The sequence below is a fragment of the Cyclospora cayetanensis genome, unplaced genomic scaffold (genome assembly GCF_002999335.1).
Source record: "Cyclospora cayetanensis isolate NF1_C8 unplaced genomic scaffold, CcayRef3 CcayRef3_contig_28, whole genome shotgun sequence".
Taxonomy (NCBI): domain Eukaryota; phylum Apicomplexa; class Conoidasida; order Eucoccidiorida; family Eimeriidae; genus Cyclospora; species Cyclospora cayetanensis.
In genome coordinates, this window is record NW_020312236.1 from 65,218 (window position 1) to 85,146 (window position 19,929).

Below are 19,929 nucleotides of genomic sequence, written 5' to 3' on the forward strand. Positions count from 1 at the left end.
TTTTAAAAAATGAGAAAATTGGTAAAAGCAAAAAGCGCAACGGTTGGATAGTCTGCGAGCGTTCTTAGAATTGCCGTACAATGGATAGTCTAGGGTGCACCATACTCAAGGGGAATGCCTCAGCGTTTGAACTAGGACATTACTAATTCCTCGAAGTAATGTGAGGGAGAATTACAGGACTACCGAATTCCCAAATGTATATCGAAAGATAGATTCCTTCTGGCTATTTTAGGAAGCAGCAGATCGTCAAACAGTTCATTTCATAGAATAACCTGCCGACGGCCCTTGTATTACTTGGTTTCCTGACATTGTACTAAGTCCGCAAAAGCAGGTACCGCTGTATATATGCATACAAGACAAGATAGCCACCGCCTTGGCTCCTTTCGCTGCTCACAGACTCACCAGGGAACACATGATTTAGAGGGTATAGGCACAGATCACCTGAAAAACTTGGGTTGACACACCTTTTTCTGGCAAGAATGAGTGTAAAATGAAAAAGTATGCGTGTCAGGTTCGCCTACGCTCTACTATCAAGTGGCATTCTTGACCTAAACCTGATTCTCTGCTCTGAATGCATCATTTATGTCGTTAGAATATTCCAAGCGCTCATGATCAAAACCTTTCATAACCTGAGGCCCGCTACATGTGTAAAACCTCGAGTATTAACACTGCAAAAGGAGCGCTGGCCATCCAACCCCCTTCAGGGGCCTTTGTAATTCGGATGGTGGCATCAGTATGGGTATTCGACCTCGAATGAAAAACGATAAAACTAAAGTAGCCATTCGGTAAAGGCCTTGTGAATTTTCCTTGGAGGAGCTTGTCTTTGCAGTATGCTCAACTATTTCTCACTGGCAATAATGCGCAAGTGCCATCCTATTTGAAACTGGCAGTCAGAAACCAGTCACGGTCACTTTTGGAAACGCGCGGATCAAAAATATCGGCTAGGACCATGCCCTATTACTGGAATTACTATCGTACACGCAAATTTGAGCAACATTAGCAGTGCTAAGTGAAGGTATTCGCAGCTTAGGTTTCATAAACGTAAGGTATGCGACGGTGAGCCAAAGAAAGGCCAGATTCTGGTCAGGCTCCAGTAGAATTTGTTTGCAGTCAGGCGTGCACCTGGGCATTTCAGTGATCTTAAACGCATTGCAGTGGGACTGCGGCTATGCGTTGGGTTAGACATGTGGGTGGGAGGGGGCATATGGTAGGCAATTAGACAGAGGGTAATTACAACGGCCAGATAAAATCCTTGTGGCCTATAAGTTTTGCAAGAGAGTGACTAAAGCCGTGTTGGTGTAATGCAGGCTGTACTATAGCACCAGAGAAGCTGTCCAAACGTGATGCTAGGGAGGGGCCTTTTTTGTTTCTGCTACCCAAGTAAACTTTGACCTTGTACGGAACATGTCACTGCTTTCTAAAGAGGACGAGAATTGCTGAGCCATTCTTACAAGCTACCTTATGCCTCTTCGCAGACGAATCAAATGCATTACTGTAAAAGTTTTTGGTTATGGGTGTTAAAAACATACAGCTCATTGTGTGGGGAAATCGTAGCCACTGCAGTGCACAGTACCGCTGGATGGTTCATTTATGGAAGTCCCGGAGCTTCTAGCTAAAGCGATATGAAGTTGGACATTGAATTTGGCTGTTGCATTAATACCTTCCCTGGAAACTTCACTCTGTTATATGGCTTCGACACGCGAGGCTTTCGGGGTCACCATCTCGCTGAGTGCCTCGATCACTTGTCAGACGTTTGCTGACTGCCTCCACAGCATGTACCGACGATCAGCAGCGTCTTTCATTTGAGATGCTGTTTTGTGATTGTGCCAATCAGACCAGTTGTTTTGAAGTCATAACCTTCCTTAGTAAACAACGCGAAGGCTCAAGAGCCCCGGTGCGCACTCCTCAACAACCCAACCTGGAAGGCAAGTAGCTACTTTGAAGCACGGGGTTTGGACACACATTCCACCCTAAGAAGTTTGCCGAAACCTTTATAATAAGCAGGACTGGTGCTTCAGAAGTCTCGCATACCATTCTTACCTTACGACATCCAATGGACTGGGGTCACATACACAAGGTTTCCACAGGCCTAGTCGCATGATGAAACAAGCTAGGCTTATATAAAACGATGTATACGCTCTTGAATAGCCCTAGCGGTTGCGGCTACTCCTTAGAACAGCAGCATTCAATGTTAGCACGTACAGCGCTGCTGGCGTTGCCCACCGTTACCCTGGCGAGGGACTTTCATTGTCCCACAAGACGGAGTCATTGTAGTCCATCGCGTTCCCAGGGGTTCTGAGCCGTTTTGTCTCGATAATTCTGGTAACATAAGCATGTCAGTCGGGAATCTGGGGAATAAAATGGAAAGCCACTTGAACAGCTCCACGATGCACCAGGTGGAAACCGTCTGTCAGCAGGCCTCGATAGAGGCACCCAGCCATCATGCCAGTGAACACACAGCCAACGAAGAATGCTACGAGCCGCAAGGACAGCCAGAGCAGCCCGATAATACAAGCGTCTTACCCTCTGAAGCGCTCTTACCTGAGCAGTGCCAGCATTCTCGAGAGTTCACAAGTCTGTCCCAAGATGCAGTGGTTCCAGTGTACAATGTTGGACTTAACGATGAGCTATCAGATACAGGGCTCACAAATGAACGAGCGGCCGAGCTCCGCGAGGTATTTGGGCCGAATTCCGTGAAATCCAAGCAGGTGAGATGCCGAGCTAGCATCAACTCCAGGGTATTCACATCATTATCATTTACCAAAGGATACCACTGGTGCTCTTTAATATAGAACATAGACCCTCAATAAAAAGAAGATGTCAGTGCCTTTTGCAGTCGCTGTTGCTGCTGGCCTCGTCTGACCCTTCTGCGATGCATTTTGTTCTTCGTATGCAACTAGCTGTCACTTTGCTACCCTGAAAATAGGGGCATATAAAGGAGAGCCCCAGTGAAACTCATAGCAAAAAGCCATCCCAGTCTAAGCCGTACCATAAAGCGTTGCCATTGTATATGCGAATCTTCCTGCCGCGGTTAATGCATGCAGACTCCAGAGTGGCAGAAGGTTGCCAAACGATATCTCCGCACAACTCCAATACTGCTGACTATTTCTGCAATTATGTCCGTTTGTATCAAAATTGACGGGAAACGGGACTGGCTGTCTTTCAGCTTGCTGGTTTTCCTGTGCAACGTGATGGTCTGGGCTGACTACATGGGAGAGCGAACAGCAGCTAACGCCATCAGTGCAGTTGAAAAGCTGGCAGCTCCAGAATGCAGCGCTAAGCGCGACGGGGTGTGGAGTTCAATTGAAGTAGTTGATCTGGTTCCAGGAGACGTCGTATGGCTAAAGGCTGGCATGATAGTACCAGCAGATGGAGTTTTCATTCCCCATCAGAAGTATATCTTTTTAGATGAGTCTGCTCTTACTGGGGAGTCTTTGGCAGTCAAGAAGTGTAGGGGTGCGGAACTCTTAAGCGGCTCAGTTGTTCAGCGAGGAGAGGGGTCAATGCTAGTGCAAAAGACCGGAGTTGATTCATTCTACGGCAAGACTATAGCGTTACTCGCTCGAGCAGATCGAAAAGGTCATTTGCGCACAATTCTAGATAGCGCATCAAAGGCTCTTACATTGGCAGCTGTGATCTTTGCCTTATTCCTTGTTTTTTGGGAGCGATTTCATCCGGCATGGATAGAAAAACGGAATGGAGAAGTAAACCTTGGCTTGCTCTTGAAGCGCGCCTTTACGCTAATAGCTGCGGTAATCCCTGCTGCTATGCCGGTGGTAACGACCACTGTGCTTGCGGTGGGGGCAGTGTCGATGAGCAGGGAGCACGCGGTTGTCTCAAGGCTCTCTGCCATTGAGGAGGCCGCTGGGGTCGAAATCCTGTGTACGGACAAAACTGGTACTCTGACCCTCAACAAACTTACCCTGTCCAGGGAAGATACAAGCGTAGAGCCCGGTTTCACAACTAATCAATTACTAGTTTACGCATCTCTCGCAACGAGCTGTACTGAGCCAGATCCCATCGATTTGGCCATTAACGCAGAGGCCAATATGCAGGAGCGCGCAGAGTTCGAGGTGCTGGACTACACGCCGTTCAATCCAGTCGATAAGCGTGCTGACAGTATCGTGCGCACCAAGTCAGGAGAGGTGCTCTTTGTGACAAAAGGGGCTCCGCATGTCATCGGTGAGCTGGTCTGCGCACCAGGAGACACTATGAAGCTGCAGCGTCTCAACAGCATCATCGAAGACAAAGCTCGCAGAGGGTTACGTACTCTGGGGGTGGCTATTAAACCAATAGCTTTTAAAGGTACCGAAATACTAGAAGAAGCCACGGAGGCACTCAGCAGCACCATGTGGGAGCTTGTTGGTTTTCTATGCCTTCGAGACCCCCCAAGAGCTGATACAAGAGAAACTTTAGAGCGTTCAAAGCAAATGGGAGTCCAGATAAAAATGCTGACTGGAGACCAGCGAGCAATCGCAGCTGAGACAGCTAGGCTCCTTGGTTTGGGCGATAACATCTGTGGGCCTGAAATCTTCAAGGAGAGACCGAAAGGCCTTGAGAGTGACTTGCAGTTTGACGAATTTATTAGTAAGGTAGATGGCTTCTCTGGGGTGTACCCAGAGCACAAGTTTGACATTGTTGATACTTTACAGCGGAGCGGTTGCCTTGTTGCCATGACAGGTGATGGAGTCAACGATGCGCCTGCGCTGAAACGGGCAACCGTGGGGATAGCAGTTAGCGGAGCAACAGAAGCTGCCCGTGCTGCAGCTGATATTACGCTACTCTCTCCTGGGTTATCAAGCATAATTACCGTCCTAAGCTTATCCCGGCAAATATTCAAGCGTATCGAAGCCTATATTACCTTCCGCATCCACGGCAGTGTCATGACCCTTTTGTTTTGGTGGGGTTGCGTTGTTATTTTTGATTATGAATATCCTACATGGGTGCTGGCACTTGTCGCAATTATCAACGACTTCGTGTTAATGAGCTGCTCGCGTGATAATGTGCCCTCTTCCAGCAAGCCCCTAATTTGGTCGATGGTCAAGGTTTCATCGGCTGCAATCGTGACTGCAACCCTGATGGCCATGTGCATGCTACTTTATATTTACCTGTCCGACCCAGCCTACGGAGTAAATTGGTGGAAACTCTTCAATCTAGACAGCTTTAGCGTAGCCGAAGTTACGACCGGAGGGCATATGCCAAGGAGCCTCCAAACAAGTGCTGCGATTTGGCTGCTATTCACTCTATGCATTCAGCTGAGTTTCCACAGTTGTCGGACTAACCAGCTTGCCTTTGTCTACGGTCCAGAAACCCGCATTCCGTCAATCATTGTGCTAACACCTCAAGTTCTGGCTGTTGTCCTCACGCTATTTCTTTCTGTTTATTGGAAGCGTGAGTGGAGAATTGCTCCGGGCCCAAGCATGCTAGGCATATCGTGGGGCCACGCAGGAATCACAATCATCTGGAGCTTACTTTGGTTCTTAATTACTGATGTTCTCAAGGTTATGCACTGCCGCTACGCTTGGCCTTATATTGCCCGTTGGGAAGCGGCATGTAAGCGTCGCTTCAGCACCGTTTCGAGGGAGGAGCAGCAATTTAGAGGAAAGGTGCGAATAGCGCTCAAAACCATGGAACATCATAGAAAAATGCGTATGCAAGGCTGGCATCGGCGGAGGCACGCAACATTGGAAGCCCTGAGGCAGCAGAGCACAGAGTCTAGGAAAGGTGATGGAGAGACTCATGGCGAAAGGCAGAAAGCGTTGACTTATCGACGAGGACGCAAAAGAAATTCAGTTGGAGGGAAGCCACTTACAAGGAACAAAATTGAAGCCGTGACTAGAACAATAAATTAAAACTATTCCTGTAATCGAAATGTTATCGATTGGGAAATTCAATTCGGTTTGGCGTTCAAGAGACTGAACGTATGGATGCGTTCTTTACGAGGACTTAGCTTGCGTAACTCACAACCTGCTTAAAGGCAAGGGCCATCGGCGTTAAGAAAGCCACTCTCAAGCTCAACCACTTGTTGATCGGCCGTGTAGTCGCTTATGCACTTGATTGGGCATAACTAAGAATTATGCCTGTTCTTGTTATTGTTCTTCTCGCTCTGCAAAAATATGCGTTAAAGCTAAGAGGTAGGCGCCCACAATACCTAGCAGCATTCGTGTACTTTTAAGATTAATAACAACTCTAGGTGCTACTTGAGACTCATGTCGAAGGAGAAAGTTTTCTTGAACGAATCCTACGGCTCTCCCAATCGCTGAACAGTGCTTTCCCAGGACTTTGAAAGGAGCAAAAAGACGCTCTGTTCTTCTGTCGGATCTCGAAAGCTAACCCCTGCGCCGTCTCGCCAAACCGTGGAAATTAGATGAGCTATGGATCTTGACCAATGAAGTTAGCTCTGTTAAGCCACCAGACTGTTATCAAATCACGGTACTTTAGCGCAGCGGATATCCTCTACGATGCGACCGCCTCCGAAAGCAGTGTGTCCTTATGAACAATCTATCGCAGAGTTGATGTTTTAGGGATTTACTTAATGTGGTGTTGGTTGAACTGGTGCCGTGAACAGTACTTAAGACTAGCTTTCCCTAGTGTATGGCAGGGAACCTGCAAGTACTAGTAATGTCATGATTGTCGTGCCATTTTCTTAGTTGCTGCGACTAGAGACTGAAAGGTAATACTTTTTAGTCCTATAAGCTAGTATAGGCTGTACCTGTAGTGGCCATCCTTCACGCAGCAGCTTCCTGTAACCGACAGTTCGTAGGTCAAGGTCTGCAGGAATGTGAACGAAAACAGTTCGCAAGTGCCTGGCTGAATAAAGTCGTTCTAGAAAAGTGTATCCGCCAAAGGAGTTGTGGCTTGGTATATGAATAAAAGATAAATTTCAGGGCGCTTGTCTTATCAAGGCATACTGTAAAAAACGTTGCATTGTACCGCATGTCCGCGCCTGAGTTTACGGGACACGTGAGTATGGTTCAGTGCCATCAAATATATAGTCTCATAACATAGCTGGTACCTGAGAGCTCTGGTGAATTGCATTGTTGTGCACATATCTCATTGATCGGCTACCACTCTCTGGAGTCTAAGTAATCCAGGGACCCAGGTTCTCACGCTGGAGACATGTAACCAATCCATATGTTCTGGCTCTGCGCAATAGCAATACTGAAACACTAGACAACTGTTGCTCATGTGCATAAGAGCCAATACCTAGGAGCTCTTAAACAAGTCTTGGATGAGTTTGCTCTCGATTTTTCTCGACTTCAACATTCAGGCCCACATGAGGTTCAGCTAGCACACGACTCTGTGCCTTTCAGTGAAAGATCTGGCTTGAGAATGCTAAAAGCCTTGAACTTGAGAGCTCGAATGCCGAAAAATCACTTGAAGATTGAGATGGTTGAAGGATGGCACTGCCTCAATTAGTTGTTCTGTCTGATAGAACCCCTGTCGGCCACCACAACGGCGTGTTAGAGTTATATATCATTTAAACTAGGTCTAACAGCATTGCCGAAGAAGGCAAGCAAATTAAAAATTGGAAACGAGTTTGAGAAGACTATATAAGCAAGGAGTTGGTGCTGTTTCGGGAATCAGCAACCTCCAGAGCTGTGGCTGAATGTTGCTGGAATGCATTGTGCCAGTGCACGAGCACGCAAAGGTATATAACCGCTCGATTTACTCAAAAGTCATCGTGAAATAGTATTCAGCGCCTTATATTTGCACTAAAACACTCTGTACGTGAAGTTTAGCCAAGTGCAGCCACGCACTTTTCTTGTGCTAATTGACTTTGGAATGGACCCTGTAGTTCAACAGTATATGCGGGCAAGTGCCATGTCAGAGGCTGCTAAATATCTGCGGGGTATCTGCAAGTTAGAATCCACTGATGATACTCAAAACGAGATTCTTTTTCAAAATACTTTTCAAATTTCTTTCGATTCATAGGCCCTTGGCCTCTAGAAACTTTTCCCCCGTGGGGCATCGCATTGAAGCAAAACTGTCTGTGCTGGTCGGAGCCCGTAAAATAGGCCTACTCAAAGACGTGTATGCCCTTGTGTATCCTTCCAATAGTGCTTTTCATTGCAAGAAAATACTGGCTACTCAACAAGAGGGGAGAGAAATTGGCGACTGTGGTATCGACAGCTCGACTACTGCCATGCCATAGACCTCGCTCCTATGTGGACATCGCAGAGAACGACGACCTGATCAAAGCAGATGCTGGATTTCCGGGCTCCAAAAAGTCAGTAAAGCTAAATCTAGCAGGCAATGACTACGCTCGAAGTGGTTGGGGTAAATATCGTCTCTACCAAACGCAGATGGTCCTAACTCGTCAACGGCAACTTTGCTGCATAGGGTATTAGAGAGACCAAAGGAAGCTGTGTCTTCTTAAGCATACATAAGCCACAACTGACAATTTTTTGGGGGGGGTGTCTTCCATACTGAGTAGCAGCTGCTGTATTGAGTGCAAAAGTCTAGGCGGCCTGCCGGCCTTTGCTCCTACACGTGTTTCATGTGGAATCAACGCCCACTGTCATATTAGCATACGATGTCTACCCTCGTAATGATGGTAGGTGGTTGTGGCAACTATCTTGGAAACGAGCTGTTTGCTGCCATCTATGCTGAACTCCAGAGGGCATCCAGCACAGGCTTCAGCAAAAGCATCGAATGCTTGGGCCGCAGGTTTTTTAGCGAGTCCTCTCTTAAAGGAGGCGATAAGGTACTATATGCCCGCAGCCTTCTTATCGACATGGAGGCTAAGGCCGTCCAAAACTGTCTTGTGTGTCATCCCCCCCTTTCCAGTAGCAAAAGCACTGACCTGGGATACTCAGGACGTACACTTTACAGGGAAAGCGTACCTGGATCAACCATGGATTGGTGCTGGAAACCTGAGTGTGCATTTTGGCAGCAAGGCGGCTGCGGGAACAACTGGGCTATTGGTCACGAGTTGCAGGGCCCGTCAAATCACGATACGCTCGAGAGCCTGATAACGAGCCTCGCAGAGGATGCAGACGCCATAAATTCTGTATTGATACTCCATTCCGTTGCCGGTAAGAGGTAAAGCTGGCTCACCTACAAGAATAATAGCAGCAGCGCTATCGTAGCGGCTGGTAGTGCGGAGATTTACAGGCTCCATTATGTCTCTGCCAGCGATGTAACTTCTGGCGCCGGCATGCATGCCGTAATGCTGCCACCAAGTATAAAACCGTATCTGTGTGCTGCATCCGGCGGCAGGGGGTACAGGCTCTGGCGTTGGCTCGTACATGACGGAGTTGTGTGCAGATTTGTTACCAACAAGCTGCATTGCAAGTTGCTGTGTCTGGCCCTTTGAATCTGAAGTCTCCACGCAGTCTCTCAACGCGATGCTAACCCTCGCTTCACTTCAGCGAGATAGGTAGTATAAGTTCATAAAAGCGGTGCAGCTGTAACTCCATTGCCACTCCTACATGTATCGGCAGCACCCAATTGCCTAAAACATTATTCTCGGCAACCCGTGATGTGTGGATGCAGTGATGGAATCTTTATCTTCGAAAACGCACGATGTGCAAAAGCGCTGCAAAGGCATTCAGCAGCTACTCCGGCAGGAGCAGGAGCGAATTTTTCGGGAATAAACCGTTACATTTCGCGTGAACTTCTAGGCTGCTGCCTGCTGCCTTCCGATGCATGGGATCATTCCTCCAAGGGCACTTCTAGATGCAGCGGCGGGCAATTAAAAAAATTCGAAAATAAGAGCTTGACTTGTACAGACGTAGGATGCGGGGCTCTGCGGTCGGATGCTGCTTCAGCGCGTCACTGCCCCTTGCGAGACGTAGTGGCAGACGTTGCAGCGCACCCAGCCTTCAAGCTACTAACTTGCCGGTACCTTCCGCAAAACTTTTCGGCTGAGTCCAGCAGCTCTGGCCTGGCCCCTTATACCTTTCGATCTCTGCTCTGCCGCTTGCAGCGCATGTTTAAGAGAGCAGACAGCCTGGACTTCTATGCGCCTCCCAGTCCAGCGTTCTCTTGCCGCTCGAGACAGAGCCACTATGCAGAAGTGCGACAGCAGAACCAAAGCAGTTCCTTCAATGAAGGCAATGCAGAGGACGCCCAACCAAACATTGCGGTAGCTGCGCGGCTCTGCCTGAGAGGACCAAAATCAAAAAGTTTTGATGGGAACCCCGTGGACGACTGCAATATTGCATTGTGGCCCTACGCCCTTGGCCCTATAAAGGTTTGCAGATTCGCTGATTTTTCCATGTGGCCTTGTTGCGCGTCCGTACGGCTTGCATGCTTCTCAACTTTGCCAATGCTGACATTGTGTAATGCTTTTTTTTACCCTTTTCTTCAGGTTTCTTCTCATCCCTTCCCAGCCCTTGGAGAACCATGCAGTGCGTCTCTTACTACAAGCTGTTGCACACCGCTTCCAGCACTCCGAAGGTGAACAGAGGCTGACCTACTCTAATTTGTATTCCAAAGATGTACAAGCTTTATGTTGCGTATCACCTGGGCTTTTCAGTCTCGGAATGCACTACGATAGGGGTATGGTGTGCTGCAGTACACTGGAGATGAGCCGTGACCTGCTGCATGCTGGGGCATTTGTTCACCACTACGAGCAGTTCGGCGTTGGAGCAGAGGAACTCAGATTCGCCCTCGAACAAATGGAGGAGATAATAGCTGCGTATGCTGCCATACGCCGTGCTTGATGCTTGTCCGTCCGTGGGCCTGATCCCACTGGCATTACAAGAGTCATGAGTTTTCGCCGTTGATTTTCGCATCTTGCTAGATTGGAAACGTTAAGGCCTCGCGTAAACTTTATTCTCCTGACACTCAGCCAGGTGTGTTCTAGAGAGAATCCCAAGACAAACAGCTTGCCCTTTACATGGAAGGACCCCCTCAGTAGTGTCGAGAAACAAGCGCCATAAGGAGGGTTTTCCGCAGTGCCTACATGGAGGCGAGTACTAGATGTTTTCAGATAAAAGACGCTTTAAACTCACAGGCACGCCGCACGTGGTAGACGCAAAAGAGAATAGCCTTTCAGCAAGTGTGGGTAGCAAAGAGGAACCAATGAGTGAGAGCTACGGTTGCACATTCCAAGAGGGGCGCTAGCAGTCGCTAAAACACTCACGTCAACGCAAATTAAATGATTCTGCGCAAGTATGTATGCTCCATGTAGTGTGGTTAAATCGCGCTTCCACTTTGCACATTATTAGCCGTTCAAGGCATTCCTGACTCACCGGAGCACACTGCACTAGGGACATTATGAATAAAAAGGCCACACAAGCAAAATCATAGGGTGGCTTTGAGCTCTTGTGCCAGTATGCCCTGTGTTATGCACTATTACACCCGCCTATTACTTGAGCTAGAGTATAGTAACCCTATATAGCCTAACTATCTTGCTACTATCTTACGCTGCATATTCCTGCTGTGCAGTTCAGACCTAGGGATGAGCATGACTTTGGTGACAATCCGTTACCAAAAGAATAAAACGCAAAAAGAATGTAGACGGAAGGGGTAAAAACAAATCTGTCGCTCTACCTCGAAGGGAGGCACATCAGCGCCAAGTGGGGTGTATACTACCCATCAGTGGATGTTGCAGCGCATCAAGCTGCGCCTCCCTCACGGTTTCTACTGCTTCCTCCAGCTTTATGAGGTGTAGCAGCATTACCAGAAAGGGGCATGGACATTGAGGTTCTGCTGCTACAACCCTGTAGTCATGCCTTAGAAACGTGGCTACTGGCCTTTCTGCGCGCACCAAGGAAAACTCAGCAAAATACAACTGGCGCATCGATTAGAGGTGTGCTAGCACGCTTAAAAATTACATCACTAACTGGGCAACCTTAAAAAAGCTGCTGGTATCACCGCTTTATTCCGAACGCGTAGCCACCTAAAATGCTAGACTGGGGCACGTGTGGCAAGAAACCAATGGGGAGCAGCTAGGACTGATGTTCATGAGCTATATTACACAAGTTATACTGAGGGGCTGAACACTTTGAATCATATTACATGGTAGGTAGTGCCTCACGATTTCTTCCGGTGACTGTGAGGTGATCTGCTTCTCTCTCTAGTCTTGGCAGCCTTCCGCTGAGCTGCTTCCTCGGCCGCTTGGTGCTCCTGATGCATGGATAAACGAACTACCCGCTAGCAAATAGATCACTCTATTGTATTATTTTCCGCTATGTATGTGTGATCACCAAAATACGGGAAGAAAAAAATCAGACAGCAACGTGCAGAGAAAAAATCAACTCATGCGTGCTTAAATATACTGAAATTCCCCCTCACCTCAAGTAAAGTCTGCCTCAGGGCGTCGCAGCGACTCGAGATCTCGTCTTTGGAAACGCCTGCCAAATCAAATTTCACACAACACAACTCGCCACTCGACATAATCGGTTCCCCAGCGCTTACAGAAACTGCCGTGAATCCCTTTGACTATCACTCCACCAAGCAGAGAGAACTGCCATGTATCTAACTCTGGCACCTAAACGTTTTCCACAGAGGAAGTTACCACGAACGTTAGTCGGGAATAGCATGTCACGGGTAGAAAACTCAAAATTTCCATACCGACCGCACTTTATAAACCAATACTATCACGTAAAGATTTGCACATTGTAGAATAAACTTGTTCACTGTTTAAGACAAAGTGACCTATGGCCTTGTTTGAACTTGAGAAAGCTGTACAACAGAAAGTCTTGCACTGGGTTTGGGTCACAAGTAACACCAGAGTATTTGTTTGCGTTCAACATGTGTGTCGTTTGCATATGGAGACTATCTGAGGACTGGAATATAAATTACCCCCAAAAGTGCCACCACAGACACAGGAACACAAACGTAGTGAACAAACGCTTGTGGCCAATAGCGCGGCCTTCGCGTAACAATAAAGATACTCCTGAGTCATTACCCGTATCTTTTCGCAAATGTTCTGCAGTTCGTCATATGGGATTCCAGCCACAGACAAAAGAGTTACAACCGGACAATGCAATCATACTGCGTAACTTTACGATAGAGTTAGTCGGAAACGGCACAACTACCCCAAGTTGCTCGCATGTCCATCCTTGCAATGAAAACTCACACAACACTCAAGTTTAAATATTCGGTCAGACGAATTCTGGAAACCATCCGACTAAATATTGAAACATAACACATATGGGGGCAGAGAGAGTTACCCTGGTTTTCAAGCTGGACCTGCAGCTCAGTAACCTTCAGCTCTATGGCGCGCATGCGCTCTCTGTCAGATTCCCGGGCCTGCTGGGATTCTGCTGCAGTTGCTGCGGCGGCCGCGGTGCCATCCTCATCCTCCTGCTGCTGCTCCTCCTCTTCCCTCTCGAACACGAAGATATCTGACGCCTCGCTCGCAACATCGCCCTGCTGCTGATCTTCCTCGGGTTGCTTCACTCCCTCATCTGCTGCACCGGCAGGATCTTCCTCTGCTGCAGGCGCCACCACTGCGTCTTGCGGAGCGGCAGCACTTGCCACTACTGCTGCTGCGGCTGCTTGACGCTCCGCTGCAGCAGCAGCCTGGGCTTCGAGCAAAACATCTAGGGGAACCTCTGCTGCCTGTAGACACAAGGAGTCACAAAGGGTAGCTTCGGCATACACGCCACAGCGCGCGAAAACGGCCGCGACATCTTGGGCAGTGGCGTAAAGTGCAGCAGCGAAACAGACGATGCCACGCCAGCAAAGAGGGCAGCAGTATCACCTCTTGCTTTAGTCGCCAGTACAGCTCTTGCTGGGCTAGCTGCACAAGCTGCTTCTGCCGTCTCTCATTACTGCTGGAGCTGCTGCTGCGGGAGGGTAACACGCCTAGTCCCCGCTGCTGGCAAAGCTTGTCCAGCTGATAGCGGTCCAGCAAAAGCCACTCCTGATACAAAACACCAAAAATACACTGCACGACGAAGAATTGAGTAGAATACCGCCAGTGTAGCTCCGAACAAGCACATACACTACTACGCCCCAACGGCAGACTGTGGCCCCTCCCCTGCCATCGTTCTTCTTCTGCTCTGGCCGACACGCAGGCACTGACTTGTCACAAGCAGCTGCACGGGGGAACTCAGAAGCAGCCACAGCAACCTACCATCGCGGCAGGCCGCAACCACAGTGGAAACTGCGCAACCAGGGGCCTGAGATTCTCCGACAAAGGTTGTCCGTCCACTTTAGGATCTGCAAGTTCTGCTGCAGCTGCTTCACACTTTGCTGCTTCTGCAGCTGCTGCATCCGGATCCAGGATTGTTGCTGTTATGTCACGGCCGCAAAGCGTAGCCTCTATGCCCTACAGACACACACACCAGAAGCCACGCCGAAAACTGGACTTGTGCGGTGAAGCCACCAAACTGCAGCAGTAGCAGCAATTGTATCACTTGTAAGATCGATGACAGTGAGCAGCAGCATCAAGAAGAGCAAGCATGGAGCACTCCGCTGAGAGGTTCTGACCCTAAGAAAAGTAGGAGGAAAGACTCCCCACGCCTCCCAAAGCTTCGTCATTTTGTACAAAGCCCTCTCGAGTCCTTGCCACTGTTCCTGCTGAGTTCGCGGACTGCCCCCTCCAACACCCACCCCCATGCGAAGGTCCTCCAGCACTGAAACACATGCAAAAAAGAAAGAGAGCAGGAGCAGGTGCAGCGAATGGCGTCCTGCCTTTAATATCCCGCATGCAAATGAATAGAGTACGGAGGCGCATTCCAAGGTGCAGGCCAGAAGACTTGTGCTTTCGTTTGACTACCTTTGCTCCAGCTTTCCGCAATGAAGGGGAGACTTTTTTCCAGGTGGTGTCTGTAGGTCCACGCGTGTGTTGTCTGTGCGCTCGAGTTCGCCAGCAAATCAGAGAGTAGGTAAGTGCGCGCCAGCCTCATCGTCAAGGCCGTATCCGGGAGAGTCAAGGACTGTGTCAGGCAGCTGCAAACCTCCGCACTGCAATTTCCGTGTGACATGCAAAAAGTCATCGCTGCGCAGACGGACGCCCTGAAGCCCACACGCCACCACACACAAATGAACACGAAGACGCCACTCATACGCACGAAAACTCTTGAGCACGCACAAGAGGACGCAGACCGGACAAAACCACAAAGCCAGAGACAGCGAGACACACACACCACTCGTCAGCAGCAATACTTCCAGAAAAGCCTCGACATGGAGAGAACCCCCCATTTTCCAGCCGTGTTTTCCCACCTATCCCTCGTTATGTTGCGCAGCAACTCTTCCAGCTCCTCGCGGTCTGCGGCACTGAGACGTTCTCCCCCTCGGGCAGCAGCCCGCCTGCAGAGAAGCGCAACGGACAGCTCATACCGTTAGCCAAAAACTGCACCATGGCACAATCAATCCCCGGACTGCGTAAATCGCACAAATGCGAACACGGCGCAATCCGAAGTAAGCCAGAGCGTTGGCAGGGGCGTTCGCTTGAGTCGTCTCGAAACGAAAAGAAAGACAGAACTGCTGTGGGGGCCACACAATACACCGGACCAGCGATAAAACTACCGCCATGTCCAAAAAACAGCAAGACAAACAGGCAACACGAGCGAGTTGTCGCGTACAAGCTTCGTTCCTCCGCAGCTTCGACCTTCTTCTTAGCCCTAAAACAGGCAGCAAACAGCAAATCCAAGTACATTCTCTGCTCCACTGCAGTCGGCGGCAAGCAACGATATCAGTGCCTTCCACCTAGGGCTGCTTGCTGCTGCTGCACACTGGCGGGATCGACAACTGGAAGGCTTCTGACCGACGCCTCACGCACTAAAAGAAGAAGCAACAGCAATACGGCTTACGGTTGTTGGAAATACTTTTCTGGAGGTGCAGCCCATCGCCGACCTCCCGAGTAAATGAAGAAGGGCTCGAGCCGCCAAGCCCTCAAAGTGTCTCCCTGCCCAAAGGCGTAGACACGCCACCTACGAAAGAGACACTCAGCAGGCAGCACTCCTTTGAGCCAAGCCTACAGGCGTAGCGGTGCGCGAAGAAAAAGCGACAAGGCGGATCGCGCGGCAGAGAGAGAGACCTGTAGTAAATGCTGTCTGGCGAATCTTTTTCGTAGATGAAGTTCAGACGGCCTGAGCACACGCAGCGCCGACAGCCTAAACTCTTATCCCTGATCCTGCAGCCAGTGACTTCCTCCATTCACGCGCCGAGAGTTTCTTCAGTAAAACCAGATGTTCCCTACATGCCAGGGCCTGGCCTCATCCTCTGAGCTCCCACACCTACCGCTTTCGGGTGGAAACTTCTCCATGACTTGTTGCTCGAATACGTGCCCCTCCTACAGCGAAACAGAAAAGAGTGGCAGTCGATATTGATACGTCGAGGACACCCAGGAAGGGAAAGGCAGCACGAAAACGAGAACGCGTGGGGAGGGCAGCAGCAGACAGTGCCGGCGGCTAGAGAGTGCAGCCCACCTCAGCTACGTATTTGGCCAAAAGATCGATCACCATTTTCAGTTTGCGGTCCTTAGGGACCTGCACTTCGACCAACTCGGCTTCCTGCAAGCAGCCATCCAGAACGTATGCCAAAAGCTCGGAGCACTGCTTCGTCCTGGCGCTCAAGGACCCCCAGCCAGGTGCGCGAAGAAAAACTGCAGCCGTGCACTGGCGGCGAAACGCATGCCCATGCTTTTCATCCGCGCATCTCAGCTACGCAAGCTCTCAGCTTACGGGGGGAGGAGCAGGTGTTGGCGTTGCTGCTGGAGTCTCCACGCTGAAGGACGCCGCTGGCGGAGGGGAGAAGCCAGTCGAGGGGAAGGGGGAATCGGCTGCACGCCCCAATGTCGGTGCAAAGACAAGCGCTTGCAGATGAGGGGCAGACTCGCGCTCAAACACCGCAACATGCATGCATGCGTGGATGCACTTGGGAGCAGGAAACTGCAGCCTCTCAACCCCCCGAAAAATGCAAGCCGCAGCCTTTCTTGGCACTCACAGAATCCTCCAGCGCTATGTCCTGACGGAGTGGATCCAAAGGAGGGACGCAAAGCCTTTCCCCACCTGCGAGGAAGCAACAGACACAATTGCAAGGCAGACGCAAGCTGGGTGCACACCAGGCCTGCGGAGCTGCCGCTGATGCCTGAAGCTCCGCACTTGGAAAGTGAGCTCCCACCCAATGCGAATGACCATTCCGTAGAAGGATTTCCCGTCCAGGCTGTTTTTCGCCGACTCTGCACGGCAAAACCAGAGAAAAAGAATGGAGTTCAATGGGGAGCAAAAGACAGCCCCCAATTTCCTTGCAAAGTTGCGCCTTTTCGTGCAACGCGCCGCCATCACCAGGAGCCTTGAGACCCCAACAAACAAAAGCTGCACTCAATTCCACGCATGCAGTTGCTGCTACCCCTCAAAACACAATGAGACTCCGGGGAAAGAGGGCTGGTGATAAAAACTCGCGCGAGAAAGCACAATAGGCCAAACATTGCGAGGAACGCGAACAGACGAAAGGTGGCACCTTTCGGGAAACCGACAAGTGGACTTGAAAGCCTTGCGACTCCCGGGGAGTAGTGCGAGCAGTGTTGCAGACTTCACATCTACAGCTCATGGCCTACCCGCTTGGGGTCTCGTTTCAAATGAAACAAATCCGCAGTTCCTGTTTCTTCTCTTTTCCTCCTCCGTCCGCGGGTACATGATCTTGACACTGGTGATGACCCCATGCTTCCCAAACTGCTGGCAAAGAAACTCTTCCGTTATCTGCTCACGCAAGACACACACAGCGCCGCGTGGAAAAAAAACTCCACCATACCCACGTGACTCGCAGGGTCGAATAAGCTGCAGCCTTACACAGGCCCCCGCCAACAAAAGAAAGAAGGCCAAACGCTCAAAAGGTTTTTGAGCACAGGTCCAAAGACAAAAACAAACTAAATCAAGAAATACCCGCGTATAAAACGGCACATCCCACAGAACAGAACCGAACCCCTAGCGTCTCCCTACGGCAGCCTGCTCCCCGTAGGCTCGTGCAGCAACGCTCGAGACACACACATACACACCTCAGGTGAGAGGTTTCCCAGATATAAGTTCGTCGAGCTCTCCTTCTCCAAATCTATCGGCGGAGCACCGCGTGGCCGCGTCGCATTCTGCGCGTGTACACCGCAAGTTCCCAGGCGTAAAGCCGATATCCGAAATACGCAAGGCCAAGTTGCAAAGGCGATGCAAGCCCACAGAGATATAGAGTGCACTCTCATCGTCTTGGAATCGTGGATTTTCGGTTGATTTACCTCTAACGCCGCTATCTGGTAGCGGAGGGCGCAGCGTTCTTCCTCTGTGCATACCGACAACAACAAACGCCACATACAGTTGCACATGAGCATCCGTTTTCGGTAAGCAGCAGGAGCAGCCTCGCGTGGCAACGGCCTTGGCGAGAAGCATGTCTCAGCAAGGCACCTGTGCGGGAGAGATTTAGCCTCTCGTAGAGGCGTCGCTTTTGGCCTTGAAGCTCCTGACGCTTCTTGATTTCTGAAGCACAGCAAAACCCCATGCACACGCACTGGCTAGCCGCAATGCTTTGACGCGTCTGTATGTGTGTGTGTGTATGTGTGTGTGTGTGTTTCAGCACAAAAGGGTTGAGGACTGCTGAACTGCGAGTCTGTACCTTCGAGGAAAGAATCGATCTCGCGCTTCTGCCCTGGACGGCCTGGCATCCGCTTAGGGACTGGAGACTGCGTGCTGCTTGAGCCGCTGTTGTTGGCTGCAGCTGCCGCAGCGGCCGCTGCAGCAGCAGCCGCTGCTTCGGCAGACTTGGGGGCAGCAGTGGGTACCCACAGCGATCCCTAAGTGCAGAGCAAGAGAGCAGCAACAAACATCTACCGCGTGAGCGGATTCTTGGGGGTCGGGAGACGCGAAAAAGCACACCCCTTGGGTGGGGAGGAGATCGATCCGCGAGTAGAGAGGGCAACGCACGCCGGAAGCGCCGGCTTTTCTTCGCACAGAAAGGCCCTTGGCTACCCCTCCCAGAGCATACGCGTGGAAACTGAATGCAGCCAGCGATGCATCACGGTGCAAATAGGCTGCAATTGGCTTCATGAAAAGAAGCCCGCATGGCCTCGAGCTGCCCCCGTTAACGTCCTTAAGGAGCGACGGCAGGCGGGGGGTGGACGGGTGGCTCGAGAGGGGCAAAGTCACACCGTCAAGGCTCTCGTGAGCCTTGACAGGAACACAGAAACATTCGGAGAGCCCCCCGCAAGCCTCTACAGCGATTCCGCAGAATGTTATGCGTCAGTGCCCAAGAGATCCTCCAGACAGCACCGCCTCGAGCTCTATAGACACCCTAAAACGGAAGGCTTGATTTACGTCCCTACCTTGTTGTTCTCATACGCCGTCTGACCGGATCCCGCATTCATTAGGCCCCCTGAAGACGAAAAGAAGCTCGGAAGCCACTTTCGAAAGTCACGACTAAAAAATCCCCAATTCGGCGCAGAAAGGCTAGACAGGGGGGGGAAAGGGGGGAACACACGTAGGGGGCTCCTCACCCCTGACAAAGGCCTTCTCCGCTGTGGGGTCTTCAGGCTGAAACGTCTTGAGAAACTCCTGGTATACTCGAGCAGTCTCAGGCTCCCCAGGTGTCTGCACCACACAGCGCAGCAGCTACAAGCCACCAGGCTTCACCAGCCCCTTGGCAGCGCAGAGGCAAGCAGCCCGTGCGGAGCGGGAAGCCGAAGCGAAGCCTTCTACCAGAACAACTCAACGCGCCAAGGCGCAGTCTCACCCCTCTGCGCCCGCCTCGACGATCCGACATCCTCGTGTCTGTTGCTCGAGCTGCTGCTGCCGCTCTCGTTCCACCTGCTGCAGCGGCTAAGGCCGTTCACTGCAGCCACAGACGCTTGCACCGCAGGCTTCGCTGACCGCGTTCTGCGCCTGTTTCTTATCATGCAGGTTTGCTGCTGCTTCCTCGCCCGCAGACGTGTATTCCTGCCAGCGTTTCCGTCCCGGGAGCTGCTGCTCCTACGCAGGCACGCAGGGGAAACCCCAGAAGGGGGTCTGCGCACGAAATACTCGTGAAATAGTCGCTGGCCTGCCA

The 19,929-nt window shown here is 50.7% G+C and overlaps 2 protein-coding genes across 2 annotated transcripts; one reads left to right on the forward strand and one right to left on the reverse strand.

The window, feature by feature from the left end:
- Positions 1 to 2,360: 2,360 nt before the first annotated feature.
- LOC34621030 (ATPase 2, plasma membrane-type) lies at positions 2,361 to 10,670 on the forward strand. The gene is made up of 7 exons (XM_026338579.1): positions 2,361 to 2,708; positions 3,045 to 5,016; positions 8,613 to 9,038; positions 9,223 to 9,382; positions 9,499 to 10,198; positions 10,316 to 10,404; positions 10,523 to 10,670. Exons 1-7 carry the CDS (start codon positions 2,361 to 2,363, stop codon positions 10,668 to 10,670), a joined length of 3,843 nt encoding a protein of 1,280 aa, XP_026194364.1.
- Positions 10,671 to 11,985: 1,315 nt separating this feature from the next.
- Positions 11,986 to 19,647, reverse strand: LOC34621029 (protein RRC1). The gene is made up of 24 exons (XM_026338612.1): positions 19,618 to 19,647; positions 19,382 to 19,475; positions 19,211 to 19,260; positions 18,505 to 18,682; positions 18,297 to 18,368; positions 18,131 to 18,174; positions 17,903 to 17,989; positions 17,465 to 17,606; positions 17,029 to 17,086; positions 16,852 to 16,916; positions 16,590 to 16,687; positions 16,335 to 16,418; positions 16,147 to 16,198; positions 15,944 to 15,995; positions 15,717 to 15,836; positions 15,489 to 15,527; positions 15,127 to 15,213; positions 14,681 to 14,919; positions 14,392 to 14,537; positions 14,036 to 14,230; positions 13,661 to 13,822; positions 13,128 to 13,518; positions 12,247 to 12,305; positions 11,986 to 12,078 (listed from the first exon to the last, which is right to left on the reverse strand). Exons 1-24 carry the CDS (start codon positions 19,645 to 19,647, stop codon positions 11,986 to 11,988), a joined length of 2,637 nt encoding a protein of 878 aa, XP_026194397.1.
- Between the last annotated feature and the right edge of the window lie 282 nt (positions 19,648 to 19,929).

What these genes read in the sequence shown, in the direction of transcription:
- LOC34621029 (XM_026338612.1), bottom strand. Translation starts at nt 19,647, where the DNA reads ATGTCGGATCGTCGAGGCGGGCGCAGAGGG. An exon ending in TGAAACGAGACCCCAAGCGG is followed by an intron (nt 17,087 to 17,464) that starts GTAGGCCATGAG and finishes TTTGCCGTGCAG; the next exon opens with AGTCGGCGAAAAACAGCCTG. An exon ending in GAAGTTTCCACCCGAAAGCG is followed by an intron (nt 15,996 to 16,146) that starts GTAGGTGTGGGA and finishes GCGTGTGCTCAG; the next exon opens with GCCGTCTGAACTTCATCTAC.
- LOC34621030 (XM_026338579.1), top strand. Translation starts at nt 2,361, where the DNA reads ATGGAAAGCCACTTGAACAGCTCCACGATGCACCAGGTGGAAACCGTC. An exon ending in TGATAATGTGCCCTCTTCCA is followed by an intron (nt 5,017 to 8,612) that starts GCAAGCCCCTAA and finishes CCATCTATGCTG; the next exon opens with AACTCCAGAGGGCATCCAGC. An exon ending in CCGCTTCCAGCACTCCGAAG is followed by an intron (nt 10,405 to 10,522) that starts GTGAACAGAGGC and finishes GGTGTGCTGCAG; the next exon opens with TACACTGGAGATGAGCCGTG.